This window comes from Chelmon rostratus, chromosome 6 (assembly GCF_017976325.1).
Source record: "Chelmon rostratus isolate fCheRos1 chromosome 6, fCheRos1.pri, whole genome shotgun sequence".
Lineage (NCBI taxonomy): Eukaryota > Metazoa > Chordata > Actinopteri > Chaetodontiformes > Chaetodontidae > Chelmon > Chelmon rostratus.
The window spans coordinates 25170921-25189583 of NC_055663.1; the positions used below are offsets into that span (position 1 = coordinate 25170921).

The 18663-nt window shown below is 40.3% G+C and overlaps 2 protein-coding genes across 2 annotated transcripts; one reads left to right on the top strand and one right to left on the bottom strand.

Moving 5' to 3' along the window:
• Positions 1-8702: 8702 nt before the first annotated feature.
• Positions 8703-12586, top strand: psma1 (proteasome 20S subunit alpha 1). The gene is made up of 10 exons (XM_041939121.1): positions 8703-8799; positions 9729-9773; positions 9892-9993; positions 10257-10360; positions 10461-10549; positions 10723-10793; positions 10953-11082; positions 11291-11370; positions 11797-11901; positions 12310-12586. Exons 1-10 carry the CDS (start codon positions 8797-8799, stop codon positions 12370-12372), a joined length of 792 nt encoding a protein of 263 aa, XP_041795055.1. The 5' UTR covers positions 8703-8796; the 3' UTR covers positions 12373-12586.
• Positions 12587-12848: 262 nt separating this feature from the next.
• On the bottom strand, positions 12849-17247 carry ric3b (RIC3 acetylcholine receptor chaperone b). Its single transcript, XM_041939680.1, has 6 exons — positions 17034-17247; positions 16105-16331; positions 15708-15786; positions 14854-14947; positions 14329-14459; positions 12849-14134 (listed from the first exon to the last, which is right to left on the bottom strand). Exons 1-6 carry the CDS (start codon positions 17152-17154, stop codon positions 13650-13652), a joined length of 1137 nt encoding a protein of 378 aa, XP_041795614.1. The 5' UTR covers positions 17155-17247; the 3' UTR covers positions 12849-13649.
• Between the last annotated feature and the right edge of the window lie 1416 nt (positions 17248-18663).

Here is an 18663-nt window from a genome sequence, read left to right on the forward strand (position 1 = left end):
CTAAAGCTAAATCTTCTGTGTTTTTAGACAGTTGTTTTCACCATGTGTCTTCCTTTTGTCAGAGAGCACTGAGCCCTACCTTGCACCTCTTTTATGAAAAGTGAGGCTTTTTTGCATCAGCTCATATCATTATGCCTCTTTGTTCCACGTATCTTACCAAAGAGGACTCATCATCCTTTGGAGAGCTTGTCCTCCTTATCAGAGGAAAATATCTCAAATTGTGTACCATCAAATTCCTGACCCGTGATCCTCTTCTTTCCCTTGTTATGTCACCCTCGTTGACGTAAATGAGTGGACCAGTTAATGGTTCAGCCAGCATGGCAATGAAATTAACATGGTGTGTTCAGCCATTGCATTTTTTTTTTTCACCACCATAAGAAATGGGCAGCTTTTCCAATCAGTCAAATGCCGTTAAAAGCGCCCTTCACTCGCAAAAGCCATTATTGTGACATGATGGATCCTGAAGCACAAGAGGCCCTTAAGGCGGTTTAATGAATAGATTAGCTGCAGCAGCCAGGTGTCTCCAGAAAAACAACATGATCACGCGCCCACCTAAACTTTGCCATCAACGAGTCTCCTGGCCGTTAGGTGCCAAGTCACAGGCGTTCTCAGTCAAACCAAAGCTTTTCACTTCACTGCTGGACAGGTTGTTCAATAAAAACCAAACATGGCTCTCACATCTTGGAGGGAAAGAAAACTTTTCTGTAAAACACAGTTTGCTCTCTGGAAAACTGATGCTTGGAGAAAGGATTCCCTCAAGGCACCCAAACATGTCTAGACTGTAGCGTTTAATTTGGTTTCCAAAAAAGTCCAAGAGTCAAATAGCATAAATATCAAATTGAGCTAACCTTTAGCTACGAAGCAGAATGCTGCTCGCTGCTCTTCTTCGTCTCTGTGACTATTGATTGGCAGGTCTGCATGTCCTCATCCGCTGTCGTGCCCGCTCCTCCGTGACCAACAATACATACTTACATAAAGTCAGGCTAAACCCGGCCGTCAAGGCTGGTGACATGATCACATAGCAATGGTTGTCACGAATCAGACAGCGGCTTTTTATATCAGCCTGTAATCGTTTAAATCGCAGGCTGAACCGCGAGCTTTCATACAAGTTCTACAGTAAGCACACAAAGGCCGCATCACATGCAGTTTAAAGACGGGGGGATATTTCAATTAGTTTTGAGTTATTTGCTCTCTGGCTTTCCATAGCTGTCTGCTGCACTGTGTGAAAGCTCCAATCTCGCTTTGGCAGCTCTGCATCTGTCCTGCCAATTCAGTTTAATTCACCCTTATTTTTTAATTTAAAAAAGAAATACATTTCACAACAAGATATTAAACCATGTCTGCTTAGAACTCCAAATAGTTAATATGAGTAATATTAACATACGATAACATTGCCTATATGTCAATATTTAAGTTGACATTACTGGCTGATTTTAGCTTGAAAGGCTTGAATTTAATGATATTTTTAAAGTGTGTCTTAATAAAATACTCAGATGCCATACTGTGCGTACATTGAAAGAGTAACTGGTTGCTGTAATTGTTTTGATGTTGCCAAAGTAGCCAAAACAGGTGCAGGTTAAAATCTACAATTACTTTCAGCCTCATAGGCTAATATACAGTACTAATAAAGGGGAACTACACCAACACAATGTCACGTTTAACTGACCCAAACCAAACCTCCTGTCTCCTAGAAATTACTTTTATACTGTATATAAATTGAGGAAGTTGCAAAAATGTTTATACTGAACTTAAAAAATGTTTGCTGACTGATTTAATTTGTTTTATGCCAAAACAGGCAATCATGCAATACACATGCAATACCCACACAAAGACTAAACACTCATAGACTGTCCACTAAAGCCTTATTCACAGTTTTATGGTCGTGTTTAGGCACTGGCAGCACTTGATTAAAGTAAGCATGCTACATAAATGTAGTGTTTCATTCATTCTTAATCTGAACATAATCCAGGCAGCGATTACGTTTTCACCGCAATGTAATTATGAATGCACATTAATTGCATATAAAGGTCATTTCTAAGCGACGGGGTTGGTGTCGTCGGTATTAAACTCACTGAGGCGAACTTCAGAAATCAGACTGATGCATCACGCAGCAGACTGGGTGGTGTGTCAAACATTCACCAACTGTGAAATACTTCATTGTCTTGAGAAATCTGCTCTAGAGCGACAACAAAATAAAGAGGGTGACTCACGGTAAAGCCGAGCCGTAAACCTCCACCTTTTTCCAGCTCTTACTATCATCAAATCGTTAGTCATCATGGAAAAAGACCAAGACTGCGTAACTCAAATCAGTCATGAGGTTTGAGCTGCTCTGAGGTATCAATTGTGTATGTTTTTTTTCTGCTGCTGTCCAATAACAATTTGTGGCTATTAAACAGATCAGCGCAGTGCTGTACAAAGAGACAATGCTCTCATCTCCAAAAGTGAGCGCTCACATTAGTTTTATTCCAAAAGCTGCAGTGCGAGATGAGCAAATGCAATCAGCGCTTAAATGTTTGCTGGAGAGCCAAAGTAATGATTGGATGTCTCCGTCCTGTAGGCTTGGCATCATCAGAACTTTCTGCATTGACACTGACAAGGATGACAAATGAACAATCGGTTCCGGTGCATTAGTTTTCAAATTAGTCCAGGCTTCGTTATCACCAGAAGTCTTACATCTTTACATTACCGTGCAGGATGCTCCTGCTGTCCAAAATGATGGAGAGAGACATTCCGGTTTTATATCGCTAACAGGGATGGAAGCACCTCTTCTCAGTCTCCTTATATTATAATTATGTGCAGTTATTTTACATGTAGTTACAGCTCAGGTCTTTATTTTGCTTGAATTCATTCAAGAGTTAAACTAAGCAGCAAGCAGATTAAGGCAAGACTGGCATTGTCTAGCGGTGCTAACAGCCCTGTGATTGACAGTGATTGTAATTTTCTCAGAAAACTCAAGAGTTATATGGATGAAAACTGTAGAGCAATTTTTTTTAATCTTTCCTATAAGGGTTCAGCTGGAGGGTGGCGGGGATGTTATCCAAATCAAGACTTTATTCTTGGCATGGTGCCTTTTCAGGATGAGACAAAGTTTTACAATAAAAGGGAAATTTACACATGGAAGGTTTTAATTATAAAATGCTGTACACTTCCACTTGATGCTGCTTGAATTAGCATCGGTTGAGGATGAAAATCTGGGGGTGTGCAGTTTGAAAGAAGTGAGTTTCCCACACCTCCCCTGCCCATCTCTGCGTGAGACTAGCTGCTCAAATAGCTGCTACTAGCACTAGCACACATCACACCCACACCTATGGCCGAGCTGTCATTGGTCTAGTTGCATTGTGGGTAATGAAGGCGCAACGAAGAATGTGTGGAATAAGAGAGAAGAGGGATTCTGCTTTAAACTGTCCGTCATGAATCTGATCGTTGTAGAGGTGTGATGATCTCTGGTTTGGCTAATGCATTAGCATCTTCAAGATTCAAGATTCAAGAGTCTTTATTGTCATTGAACATGTCAATGAAATTTTCATTGCAACCCCCATGTTAGGAACAGATAGTAAGAGAGATAAGAAGACTAGAAAGAATAAAATTAAGATAACTACAATAAAATAAAATAAACCAACATGCAATAAAAATATTCGTAAAGCAATTAAAAATATAACAGAATGAAAATATACTAAGGCAATAAAATATACTAAATCTGACATTTGTCATCCTTGTCAGTGTCAATGCATCATCAAGTGGGGTTTATTCTCCATTTTATATAACAACATTACTTTTTTATCTCTGTTTTTATGACCATTCTGTGTCTTTTATATGTAAAGCACTCACTTGGTGCATGTGATTTCTTTATTGTAAAGCACTTTGAGCTGCAATTGTTGTATAAAAGCTGCTATACTTCATTATTTTTATTCATGTTCAGCATGTAAGCTTCTTATACAGTCCCTATAGCTTATCCCTATTTACATTATATACCTCATCCTTTACATTATTATATTATATTGAGCATGTTTTGCTAATTTTACCATATAATAGACAGAAGATTCCCAAACTGTGTTGGGCAAGGTGACATTTTGAGATGCAAATAGAAATATATTGGATAGAGCAAATAGAGAAAAGTTCAGTGGAAGTTGCTTTATTATCAAAGTGAGCTAATGCCTCTAACAGGAGGAAACCTGTGCTACACTTCACCGCCTTCGAGAGATAAATCCTCTCTGTGCTTCTAGAGAAAGTCCAGTTTTACAGATACAACCCTGAGTGGCAAAGGGATTTCCTTGCAGCTCCTGTTGCAGTCAGCCCTCTTCAGAGAGATCTCAGAGGCCAGACTGCAACAGGAGCCAGCAGAATTTATGGTGCATCTCAAACTTTGGTCTTGTGTCTCACCAGAGCAAACTTAATCACTGAAAACGTGTATTACTGAACAGTATTTGTGTGGGAATATGCTCTCGTTTCAGTCTTTCACCTGCCACTGCATCTACTGACAATATTAACTGAATGTCCAACCGCATTCTGCCACATTGTGCTTCATATATCACATATTTTTTAAACAGTTTTATATCATTATAATGTTAAAATGTAGCTTCTCTAGCACCACCACAATCTCCTAAAAACAAAAAACTTTAAAAACTTCTGCCTCATGAGCTGTGGTCGGGTGCAATCAGAGCATTAAAATGATGGATACGGTTGCTCCGGCACTGGTGTGGGTGCATTTCCTGACATTAAAACAATGAAAATGATGGATGGGAAATTTGTAATAACTGTTAACATAATGACTGAAATCAGCTTCCTCCAGAACTGCATTTCCTCCTTACAGTGAAGCGTATTACTCAATTACTTTTCACAGCGAACTGATTACTGTTAGCTGACATTTGAATGACTCAGTATGTAGGCCTGTGTAGTGCTCGCTGGAATCAGGTGGCTCAAAGTGGACCACTTTCTCTCATATAGACACCAAATGTATGTATGTGATTTATGACTAAGCCTGTGTGGTCTGATACTTATTAGATGTCTGTTCTTGGGTTCATAGACTGAGCAAAGAGACTATCTATCTAGCTACTGATATTATTAAGTGCTGCTTTTTTTTTTTTTTGAGCCAGAAAAAGCCTCTTCAGCCATTTGCCACTGAAATGCTGCATAAGCGCTTTCGTCAACACCAGGAAACTGACGGCAGCGAACAGGATCTCTGCAAGACTCCCGCCTCACCTCTCCTCTCACACGTATATGCTCTGGCGTGTGCTGTAGGAAATGTCAACGTCAATGATGACATACAGTGTTTGGGCTCATAAAACACATGGCGGGGAGGGGCTGTGGTGGCTTTCCTCCCTTTGCTGTGCGGCTGGTGACCCCTGACCCGCCTTGTTATAGGAGAACTGCCAGCTTAATGCAACCTTGGCAGAGCTGCCACCTTTCCCACCCATTAGTCCAGTCATTTTCCAGCCTGAAACACATCGCTGACCTATTTTAAGCAACTAGAGGATTGGAGTTGTGGAATATTTAGCCACTGAGGATGCTAAATGTATCCTATATGAAGTAAAGATATGCTTGGGGGTATGCTGTTGATGTGTTGTCATCGTTCATGAAAAAGTGGCAGCTTGTACAAATCACAAGAATCATCATCTTGAAATAGATATTATTCAAAGGAACATTAAGGAATTAAATCTCAATCAGGGATAAATTGTGTTATTGCAGCAGGAGTTTGCTCCACCTCATGTGATTAAACTGAAAACCATGAATGGGTGGAGGAATGGGTGCACTCACGCTCTCTTCTACTCCCTAAAACACCTCCGCCTCCCGCTCCCCCGCCACCACGTGCGAGCGCAGAGTCCACAGTGTGGCTTGGACCCATCACACAGTGACTCAGGCTGCTCTCCATTTGAAAAATTAAACAGGGGGCCGTTTGGCAGAGTTAAATGAGGCCCCCAGGAAAAAAAAACATGCTGAGCTCAGCACAGCCCCTACAATCTCAATCACAAAGGAGGAGGTTGGCGCGCTGATGTAATGGCCGCCGCCGAGCTGCCGCTGCCTTGGCAGAGGAGGAGAGCTCGTCAGCACAGCCCCACTAATTCACCCCCCCCCCCCCCCCCCCCCCCCCCCCCCCTCCTGTTCCTGGATCAAGGGTACATCAGATATCATTAACAGAGAAAGAGAGGCGAAGCTTAAACCCAGACGGAGGATGGAGCTATCAGTGGGTATTTCTCTGACTGAGATGCACGTCCTGAAATGTGATGAATCGAGGGTCAGTGTGCACATGAAAACCACAATTTACTTCAGACTCAGTGCAAAAGCCGCCACTCACCTGTGAGCAGCTATCCACCTGTGGAGCTGTTCCACAATCCTATACTAACACTGCAAAAAAAGAAAAACAAGGCAGAAATGGGACCATTAGAGGAAACGTTTTCCACTTTTAACTGTCACAACTCAACTCAATCATTTAACAATGAGGACTCAGCTGCTGGACAATGCTTTACTACAGTAAAAGATGAAATACCACCATGTAAAAACAGACGATAACAAGTTTAGCCTGCGTATAAGTCCTGAATTTAAAGTGTAATACAAGTACAAAAGTGACAAAAAAGTGTATTTAATAATATCATGGAGTAAAACAAAGCAGCACAAAGTGAAAACCTGAAAACTGCACTTGAGTGAATGCATTGGATTCAGCACCATTAGCATCATTACTTGACAGTGTGTAATTATCAGAAGATTCTGGACGATACGAGCTATATGTATCTACCATATCAATCATTTATAATAATGCTGTTTGATGTAGAATAAACGTGCAACCACTCACTTAAAATCTCTAAAAGTCTCATTTATTATAGCCAGCATTTCCTGGCTTTTACCCATATAAGTGAACAATTATTGGAATTTAAAAGGGACTTTTAATGTTACTATGGTACTCCATGGTGGATGTACAGTGTAGTAACCTTATTACGTGTTATCACTGCAATATTTCAGGAAGATATTTAACTGTTATCTTTCATTTTTAAAATAGAACATTAGAAAACTCTTTCTGAAAGGACAAAGCAGGTCGCTGCTGGTTGATCAGCAGAAGAAACATATAAAGACGACTCATTTTTAAGGCATTACACCAATTTATATGTTCTGCTGTTTAAGAATAAAGACTGGGTTCAAAACAGTTCAGTCAGTTCTATGAACTTGTTGGCACTTTCCCAAAGACAGAAATCAAGAAGGAACTCCTCACATCTGTGATTCAATTGGCATCAGCGGCTGCTTTATTGATAATGAATAAGCTCCTGACTTTGTCAAACATGACATACCAAAATAAAATGAATATTCTAGCAGAGCTCACTGCATATAAACCTATTTCAAGCCTATAATTGTGGTACAAGACCTCGACTCAGTCCAGTTCTTCGTCCGTGGAGGAGAGCCAGATCTTGCAGTTTAGTTTAAAGGTCATGTGCTACTTTTCCACCTTTTAACCTGTTAGAAAAACTCAGTGGATAAGAGGCATTGATTGAGGTGCTCTGTGGCAGAAATAACATAAGTGAATTATTAAAATGGGTGGCATTTACCTTTAAAGAATTTGACAGCACATGAACTTCTAGAGTCTTCATTTCATAACATGCTTTTGGGTTTTCACAGGTGTTATCTTGACTACATGATTGCTTGTATTGTTTCTTTATTCATCTGTCTGCATGTTCAATCACCGATTTATTTAGTTTCTTTGGCATAAAAAGAAGCCACACACAGACACAAATATCAGCTGGAGTGAGACAATAAAATTCAGTTTATTGATGCATATTTTAATTTGTGCACCTGTGATTTAACTTACTGTTGCATTCAAGTTTTCTAGTATGAGTAATGACCAAAAGTCTGTTTCACTGTGTTCACTGTAACTCAAAATTTTAACATGGACTTTAGATATAAACTGAACTGCACTGAAATCAGTCAAGGAGGATGGACCTGCATCAGTTCAGTGTAAATCTGCCATTAACTTGAAAGAAAGGGAAACAGTACAATCTAGATTTTCATGATCTTTAAAACGAGTTCTCAATAATTATCATTGGCAGACGTGGAGAGAGATCCACAAACAAGCATAAAACTCCACTGTTGTCTACATGACAACTTGTCCATCTGTCTTATGGAACTTTTTATATGTATCTGCAACAGAGCAATGTCCTCCAAACAAATCATGCGTCCACAGTGTCTTCTCCTAATTTATTGCTGCCGCCTAGTGTTCATGCACAAACACTGCGCCTGTGCGGCCAGAGCAGAAGACAGTAAGGAAGCAGTGGTCAACAGATTCAGTGAGAAAATTACTCTAACCTACACTTCAGTTCCTGTTCCCCGCAGTAATGTACAAAGAACATTTAAAAATGCTGACAATAACCATTTTTATTTTATTAGAAGTTTTACACAAATTCTCTCACATGAAATGTTGAAATCATTGACTGCAAATCATGATCTGTAATCCAAATTTCTACATTATTAATAAATAACTGAATGACTTCACACAATGGAAAAATGTAAAATTTGTAAATTGTGAAGTCATTTCTGTGCATGCCTATGAATATCGTATTTTTTAACTACATTGAAATTTAATTAAAAAATATATCTTCTATCCTCTTTATTGATAAATATAATCGTTTTGGTCATTCGTATTTTTAAATAAATAGGATAAAAAAGAAAAGATATCGTTACAGGATTAGTACTCTAATCGATCACGGCTTTTGAAATCGGGGATCTGCTGTTTTCCCTGACGTCGCATCCAGGATAATAAATCAAATCTAAGATCACAGCACAGGCGGAGGAGACGAAACTCTTTCAAAAGCAGAGATGGTAACTATGAATGAAATTTGAATTACGTTGATCAGTTTAACAATATAAGTCTAGTAAATAAGTAGCACAACGTGTTCATGTTGTATAATTTATTAGGAGACCTAGATTAATGGGTGCATTTACGCAAACCAAGCTAACAATAGCTAGCTAACTTATGACTGCACTGTGAGTAAGCAAAACACCTTCAGTAACTGCTAACGTTAGCTGCATGGATGCCGGCTAAATGCCGTTTGTCCAGAGAAACGGTTCACGGCTAATAATTATCGAATCATGTCACGTTAAATAATGATTATATTGAACACGATTCGGTTTCATTTATTGTCGAAATGGCGTATCACAGTTGTGTTGCTAATCAGTTGGCTGATTAGATAGTTAGCAGGCTAGCGCAAAGTAGCTAGCAGATGCTAGCCATCGTAGGCTGAGTTAGCCTCAAATGGAAGTGTCATGTCTTTTACTTTCGTTTTCCCTCAGCTCACCGGCCTTTGCCTTCAGGCTAAAAACGTATGTTGTGAAGCCAACATAAATAGCTACAGTCACTGGTTACTGCAATGATTCAGCAAACTTTCAGACAGTCGGCATTTTATCAAGCTAATGTCAGTTAGCTTTCCGCAGGGCTAAACTAAATTGGCACCCAGTGGTGAACATCATTGACATGAGATGCTTGTTCTAGCTTGCATGATTCTCATTGGTAAGTGGCTGTACATAAAGCTGGGCTTATCAATTATTCAGTCGCGGTAGTAATTTAAAACCTGAGTCTAGAAAAGTCGAGGCTGTAGGCTCAGAGTCTTGTGTCGTCCTAATTTGGAGTCCGTGAGAAATACTGAGGAAAACTGCAGATAATGCAAGACGACTATGTAAGATCAGCTGTTGTGTTTAACATAATAATTCCAGTGATTTAAAAATGTCATTATTTCTTTTTTTATCCGTAGTTTCGCAACCAGTACGACAATGATGTGACAGTATGGAGTCCACAGGTACGTCGCTGTTTGCCTTAACCTCTGTCTCTCATTGACTTCACAAAGTAAATGTCTTTGTATCACTGACATGTCATATAATATGTAAATAAAAGTATTATTGTTCATGTTGATCCAGGGCCGTATTCATCAAATCGAGTATGCCATGGAGGCAGTGAAACAAGGCTCTGCAACTGTAGGACTCAAATCCAGAACCCATGCAGTCCTGGTTGCACTAAAGGTATAGTTATTTAATGTCTTGTCTGTCAATATCTCTTCTCAAAAACCTTATTCATCCGGTATAAAGACCAATTTCCTCTTGATGTCAGATGTAACACAATTTTTTATTTGGAAACCATGGAAGAAATTTATGATCTTTGCCATCATTTAAACATGCAATATTCTGACACATAAATACACAACACAGCATGTAGCAGATTTATAGCGACAGTCGAAGGACTAGTATTAGGTCATGCATGATTGCATGTTTTTGTGTCTCTGCAGAGAGCCCAGTCTGAACTGGCTGCCCACCAGAAGAAGATTCTCCATGTCGACAACCACATCGGCATCTCCATTGCTGGACTGACCGCTGATGCCAGACTGCTCTGGTACGTCACAGCTGTTTTGAGTCTGAATAAAGCTTTTCAATGAATCTGCAAACCCATAAAAGTAATTAGCCCTAAATGATACTGACACCCTCTCCCACAGTAACTTCATGCGTCAGGAGTGCTTGGACTCGAGATTTGTCTTCGACAGGCCCCTCCCGACATCACGTCTTGTCTCCCTTATTGGCAGCAGTATCCTTACAACTGTTAGCTTGAAGCTCTGCTGTAAAAATGTGGTATTTTTTGTGTGCGTATGCCATCAATTCTTGTATAGACCCATTTCCTTGGTGTGAATAAGCTAATCTGTTATTCTATCAAGTAAAATAATTGTGAATGGCAACAGTGGCCCTTAACTCAACCTTCAGAAACCCAAATCCCAACACAGAGGTATGGAAGGAGACCTTATGGTGTTGGACTTCTCATTGCTGGCTATGATGTAAGTTTGCTCACCCAAATACCAAAATATCTTACTTCTTCATCTATAATATTTTTGTTGCATTTTATTTTTGTCCCACGTAAAATAATGAATGTACAAATTTGGAATTTAAAATTTCACCATAGCTAACTTGTTGTTAATTTGTTGTGTGTTGCCCAGGACATGGGACCTCACATCTTCCAGACCTGCCCATCAGCCAACTATTTTGACTGCAAAGCCATGTCCATCGGAGCGCGCTCTCAGTCTGCACGCACCTACCTGGAGAGATGCATGGACAAGTTTGCAGACTGTAAGATGAAATTTCTTTTACTTGCCTTGTTCACTCTTATTTCGAAGAAGCCAGTTTCAACTAAGACCTTCGTAGGGGCAGATTTTGTAACTGAACATCAGGGTTCTGTTTAACTTTTGTTTATGGGTTCTGCATGCCCTAATTACAGTGTCACATGTGAGATGAATTAAACGGTCACAACAGCAAACCGTCTCTTCTACATTCTCAGGTAACCTGAATGATCTGGTCCAGCATGGCCTCCGTGCTCTCAGAGAAACCCTCCCCACCGAGCAGGACCTCACCACTAAGGTACTCCAACGTCTCTCCATTCTTGTCTGATGTGACACTCAGCTACACAAATCCCAGCACACAAGAGCTCAACCATCTGTGTGTTCATCTTAAATGAGACATGAATTTGTCCTGCCTGTAATAAAACCTGTGTGTGTCCACCAACACAGAGCTGTGCAACAAAACGTCACCCAACAGGTGTAATACGGCCAAATAGTAATTGTGTCTTTTTACTAGTATAATTAGTTTTCGTATTTTCGTATGTTATTGATAACTTAATTACAATTGATGAAAGCACCTAAATGGAGTCTGAGGAATATGACAGGATTCAGATCCAGGAAAATGTTAACAAAGCCCAGCACCAGCTGGTTCTGAGGATCCTGCAATCTTCTTTTTAATGTCATAGTATACAGGGCTTTTTTTTAGGTGTATTTCTCATTCTTTCAGAATGTTTCCATTGGCATTGTGGGGAAGGACATGGAGTTCACCATTTATGATGATGATGATGTTGCCCCGTTCCTGGAGGGACTGGAGGAGAGGCCACAGAGAAAGGTACTGCAAAGTGTGGAAGGATTTTAGTCCAGTCTGGACTCACGTTGTCGTCGTTCTGCAGCATGATTGATGTGATAAGTCCAAAATAGAACACACTGTCTTCCGAACACTGTTGGTTATGTTGCATTTGGGCCAGGTTAGACAGTTAGCCCCAATAAGATTTAAAAAAAAAAAAATTTTTAATTCTTCTCACATTAGTCATCCACTTGTCAACCAACAGCATACCGTTAAAATATACTCATATTTTTGTCAAATACTTGAACCTCTTTGTGCGTGGATAAATATGGGCATGAAAGTGAAATTTAGAAATGCATCAACACCTCAACTTGACATTTTTATTGAATATACATTTTTCAGTGTTGGAAGTTTGGAAGTTTGTGTTAAACCACACTTGTGTTTGTGTGTCAGGTCGCTCAGCCTGCAGATGAACCCGCCGCTGGACAGGCATCCGATGAGCCAATGGAGCACTGAGGTGGCCCCGTCAATTCACTTCCTGTTATGAGAGGGGGCACGAAGGCAGACCTGCAAGTCACCAGAGTAACTCTTAGAGGGGAAAGTTGTTGTTGTGATGTGCCACTTGCTAAACTGTTAATCCAAAATATTCTCTGCGAACATCAACCAATGTGATGTTGCTTTTGTATGAGTAAAGTGTACCATTATACAGGTAATAAAGTCTTTTTTTGAATTGTGCTGCCACTCATCATTACTTCAATTGCCTACTTCATACACATCTAGCTGACTTGGAGCACAAAGATATTAACAAGATCGAGATGAGCGACAGTGAAGGCAGCAGTTAATTTACAGCTAAATATATCAACAAAAAGCCTTGAGGAGTAAGCTGAGAATCCAGAAACTTTTATTCATGGATATGCGTACCCAGGTGCTTTTCTGAACACTGAATAAATAAATTCATTTATAAAAGTAAAAATTGTTAAATAATTCGGAGCACAAGACAGCAGGTTGGTGTTCATTTAGTACAGTACAGAAGACAAGATTTCTCCATCACAAACAATGGTGAGAACACAGGTGGAGTTTATGTCCAATAATAATTACTAGTTTAAACTGTGAGTTTAACATATAGTCTGATAGTCCCATTAACCACTGTGATAAAACCTCCTCAGTGCTGATCCAGCATTCATCAACACATTCCTGCCCTCGTGACTTCTTCTGAATGCGACCTGATCTGAGCTACAGTGACTCAGTTCTGGTGTGAAGTGGTCTGATCCAGTCCTGTTTGCTGGTCATTTCTAAATTCGAAGCACTTGATGTGAATGACTTCACATCATTTTACAGGAAAAGAGGCCGACTGAGAGGAAAGTACTCTACCGATGCTGGGTTTGTTCACAGACAGGGCGTCTACCTTTGAGCACATTTTTACATCGAGTCTTGAGCTAAGAGTCCTGGTGGCATCTCTAAAGTTAAATTTAAAAAATAAGTTATACATTAAGCACACCGGTATTAGCGTTTTTTAAATGAGGCCCCTGTTTATTCTTAAGAAATATCTCATTTTTTAAGACCATAAAGTATCCTTACTCCATTTTCAGCCAATGGATGAAACTGATATTAGTGTTATAAAACTCTGCCCTGTACACACACTTTTTCACTTATTCACTTCAAGTAAAGATGAACAAGGCCGGTCAGACGATTTCATGCATTCACCATCTTTCATGCCTCGACCCATGTGACGAGAGGAGCCGTCTTCGCGAACACTGGGCCCAGGCTCAGTTTGTATGCCGCCATGTTGGAAGTCAGTGTGAGGCTTTCTTTGCTCTCCTCCTCTTGTTCCGCCGTCTGACCGCGCCGCAGGAGGTTCCCGTCCGCGGCGACTCGCCGAAGTCCTCCATCTTCTCCTGCTCCATCACGGACGTCATCTTCAGCGAGAGCTCCAGCTCCTCCAGGACCCCGGCCAGGTCGCCCTCTGGGACACCCAGATCGATTTTACCCCCTCCCTCCTTGTGTTCAAGGACGTTCACCATCTCATTTACGGCTAAATCACTCTCTGGCCCCGCGTCCTCTTCACTCACTCCTGCGAAATCAGATTCTCTCACAGCATCTTCGCTCAGAGCCTCCTCAGCCTCTCCTCCACCCGTAACGTCCTCAGGAGGGTTTTCCAGGTCGGCTCCGTCAGTTTGCGTCCTCTCAGCCTCCGTCTCCACATGTGGACTGTGGTGCTGCTGACTGTGCTGACAGCAGCAGGAATGTTCCCAGTACTGCTGAGGCTCCTCCGGATAATCTGCAGACATTGCGGAGAAATATAAAGGAACAGCATTTGAGACTTAGTGGCATCAAGCAGTGAGGTTCCACAAACGAACCGTTCCTTTTTAATGCGCCTAAGAACAGTTTTATGCTAACGGCCTAAAATGCCTCGCAGGAGCCTCTGAGGTGGTTTTAAAATAGAAAGAGTTCCCTCCTGCAGCGTTCACGCACCTTCCCAGTCGTCCTGGGTCTTCTTCTCCGGAGCCACGTCGTCCACCAGCTGGCCCTCCTGCATCACCCGAGTTATCTCCGTCAGCTGCTGCAGGAGACTCTCCTCCTGATCCGCCGTCACCCCCTTCACCCTGCAGGCAGACACCAAAAAAACCTGAACATCGTCCACCCCTGAACTGTGGAGCACTTTAGCATCTCAAATAATTAAAGTTGTGATGTTTTTCCTTTATTCTACCAACCAGACTGAGTACTAATAGCAAGTAACAAACGTTTAAAACTTTTAACAGGACAGATTTTAAAGGAGCTGCCCAGTGATGGATAATAACACATGAGTGTTAAAAACATTCAGAAATGAGAGATTGTTATTTAATTTAAAAGCCAGAGAGCAAACTGCACACAAGGAATGATCCCTGCGTTCATATTTTACTTTATAGGAGCATCATGTTTGTGTGATGTGATTAACAGCTGAACAAATGAGCTGCTGTCAGGGTCGTGATTCCTCTGTAAAGACACACACACACCCACCTGTCAGGACTGTGGTGGGCGTTGGAAACAATATTTTCCATCACCAGCTCAGTTTCCCTCAGTTTCTCCTGCAGCTGAGCCAACTCAAAGTCAGCTGGAGGGCGACAGAATGAACCGGAGGTTTAAACACAACCTGAGCTCAAACAAACTACAGAAGAGAGAAAAACTGAAGCGCCGCGTCAAAAAGCAGGCAGCTTAAATCATCTGGAAAGTTTTCAGTTACGGTTCCCACGGGCTGCACTTCATCTTACTGTATGATGCTTTGCGGGAATCAATACGCCAGAAAATAACCAACATTAATTCATTTCTCATTACGTTAATGCACTATAAAGACGAACGACAGCCACAGAGATTTCTGACTGTGACACACACACACATACACACACACACACACACACACACACAGAGCAAGAGAGAGGCCAAGAAAAGCTTTGACTCATTCAAATGTTCATTGTTGGGTTTTCCAACCTTTTCTAAAAGCTTTTACACATCATTTTCAATCATGTCACAACTGTGCAACTTCATTACATCTAAATTTCAGAAGTGGTAACATTCAGTATTTTAATTCTTCTGTCCTTTTGCAGTTAATTCTGATTTCAGGGGAATTTAATCGACTCTCAGGGTTTTCTTTGCCCCTGAGCTCCTTTGATTGTCCTAACTGTTGTTTGATAGCACTCATCAGATATTGAGAACTAACCACATCACATGATATTCCTCCGCAGATCCTTTAGTCCAAAAATCAAGGAGAACAACTGAAGAAACAAGAGCTGAAAGTGCGTTCAGATTTTTATTTAAGCGCTAAATGTTGCTAAATGCTAAAGGAATGAGTACAACTGATGCTGAGTGATACTCACTGATCTTTCTCTTCATGTTCTCAGACCGAACTGACGGGAACCTGCCCTCTGACGGTTTGCTGTTCCCCTTAGATGTGATCTGGGACAAAAGAGACAATAACAGCACTCAAAACACAACAAATCCGTATTTTTTCTGCCATAGAGCATCATTCATTTTTAAAGTAAAATGCTGTGTGTTCGATAATCCACCACACTGTGAATACGTATATATCTGTCATTTAATTCTTACAAAAAATAAAGTGTAGAAATGACTTGTTGTGGTTTTACAGGGGCTGTTTGACATTTACTAGAAGACTTCTGCACTGTGGGACTAAAACTTTTACATAAAGGTTTATTTTCTACACCAAGTCTGTGCAGATTATCATTCAGGAGCTGTGCCAGTTCTCCAGCGTTTCACCTTAAACAGGATGTAGAGGATGTAGAGTAAGATCCCGAAGCCGTACACAGGGATGATCTGTCCTGCCAGGTTGGATTTGCCCCCGGTTCCTGCCCCCGTTCCTGCTCCCTTCGCCCTGGCTATGGCCTCTGGGTTGTGGGCTCTGGAGAAGCCAGAACCTGCTGCCCTCTGGCCTCGACCCTCCGGGGCTATCTGCCGGTGCATCATTGGAGGGAGGCGACCTGGACCTGCAGGGACGGGAAGACATGTTAGGAATATGCTTAGGTTCTGGACTGTTACGTTGGACTTTACGGAGCTGTTATGGTGATTTTTCACCAACAGTAAACTGATCAGTCAAGAAGATAATAAGTTTAATGAAAATTAAAATAACTGTTAGTTGCAGCCCTTATCTTATTAATTTTTAATTTTTTGAACTGATACTATATTCACATATCTGGACTTACACAGTTGACACAGTGTATTTCTGCTTGATTTCTTGAATAGAAAAACTAAAAACTACATTGATATATCAAAATATTTTATTATTTTTCACTTTTTACTTTATCTATATAATGTAGTTTCACATTCCTGCAATAAATCCAACCTTCATTAAGATCATGGCCTTCAGTCTTTGTTTAAACTGTTTTAGAGAGATTATATATTAGTCAATTAATGAGGGTGTGTCTAACAGACTGAAGAATGAACGTTTTCTGTTCCTAACAATAATAAACAATAACAGGTGTCACGGTGTATTTGGCGCCCTCCTCGGGGAGGAAAATGGAACTGCATGCAGGATGATACAGCGGTGATGCACGCTGCGGTTTGAAAAGCCTAAATAAACATTTTGTCAGATATCAAAAGCTAAAAAAAAAATAAAAGCTGCAACCCTCAATGTAAACCTGAAGACATTTTAGCAAACAGAGACAGAGGAACCATGAAAGGTGACGCACCCTCCGGCCGCTCCGCAGCATCCTTCCTCCCTCGCGATAACAGCATTTTGGGAAGCAGCAGAGCGACGCATAGCACGAGACACGTCGCGAGGGTCACCTTCTGAAATGTTGACATCGCCATGCCGACAGGTAAGCGGTGACGTTCCTGAGGAACAAGCGATGATGTCTAACAGGTTTACGGTGAGAACACAGAGCAGACGGCAGCAGGATGATGCTGCTTCTCATCCATCGGTTTTACTTCCTTGTTGACCGGAGGAACGGAAGTGCGCCGGAGCTGTAACAGACGGGTTTCACCGCAGGGTGGCGCCAAAGGGCCGCCTTCATGTTTTTAATGACAAATATATAAATAAATAAATATAGTATATAACTTATTTCATATAAGTCAGTGGCAAAAATATGAGATTCTAATGAAATTTTAGTTTAGTTTTATGGCCTTATACCTGCTAAAGCTCAAAGGTACCAAATACATATACATACATACATTACTTCCTTTATTTTTATATTTTGTGCAAAAATTACATAATTTTTTCTATCTCTGTTGCTATTTTTGTTTCCAGCTGCTATCACATGCTGCTGTAATGCCCAAATTTCCCCGGCTGGGGATTAATTAAGTTTTATCTTATCTTATCTTACATATAACAACATCTTTCAACTTCATTTACATTTCATTTCTAGGGTTAATATTAAATAAGTAATTTCTATGCTTTTTTTCTCATCTGCTCTACATAGCAATAGTAGTAGTAGTGGTAGTAGTAGTAGTATAAATAAGTAGTCCTTGAGCACCATTTGAGTTGTACTTGAGTATACTCAAGTGTAGTGTCAAGTGTATACTTGAGTGTTAAGTGTTGCTAAATTGGCAGACCTTTTTACAAACTCTAAGTGTACTGGAGTCCTCTAATGAAAATCAGGATTCATGATCAATCAAAACACACTTGCAGTACAATTGTATTTTTCACCAATGTGTTGGACTTAAATATACTTCAAAAGAAGTGAAATTCAAGTACACTTTAATTAAGATGCTAATAGTGTATTATGAAGAACTTGAAAACAAGTTCACTTTTCATAAGTACACTTTATTACTATTAAAAGTATTTGTAATTTAGCACACTTTTAAAAGTACACTTCAGTAGAATTTATAACACACTTAGAATAAAATACATATTTTATAAGTACTTTGGAACGTCTATTTGGAAGTACACTTTAAAAGGATATGTCAAACATTAAATTATAATGATCATAATGAGTTCTCTATACTTAAATTATATTTCTAATACCCTAAAGTATGCTGCTTTTTGACCTGGGTGGAGATGAGGGGAGGAGTTAAAATATGGATCTTAATTTCATTTGCTCTCGCTTGTCAGTAAAAATGTCTAAAGCAGAAAATCATGACTATTTGTTGATGAGTTTTTACTTAAATTCATCTGTATCTGTATCCTTCATTATTCTTTGCCACATTTGGCACCATTTCTGTTTTGCAAACACTAATTATGTCACAGTCACGCAGCTATACTCTTATTTCTGCACAATTTTATTTGTGCTGGATCTTCTGACTGCGCTGCTGCATCCCATTTTCTGCACAGGGACGATAAAAATACACCTGCTGATGCAGCTTGTGAAAAGACTTTTATCT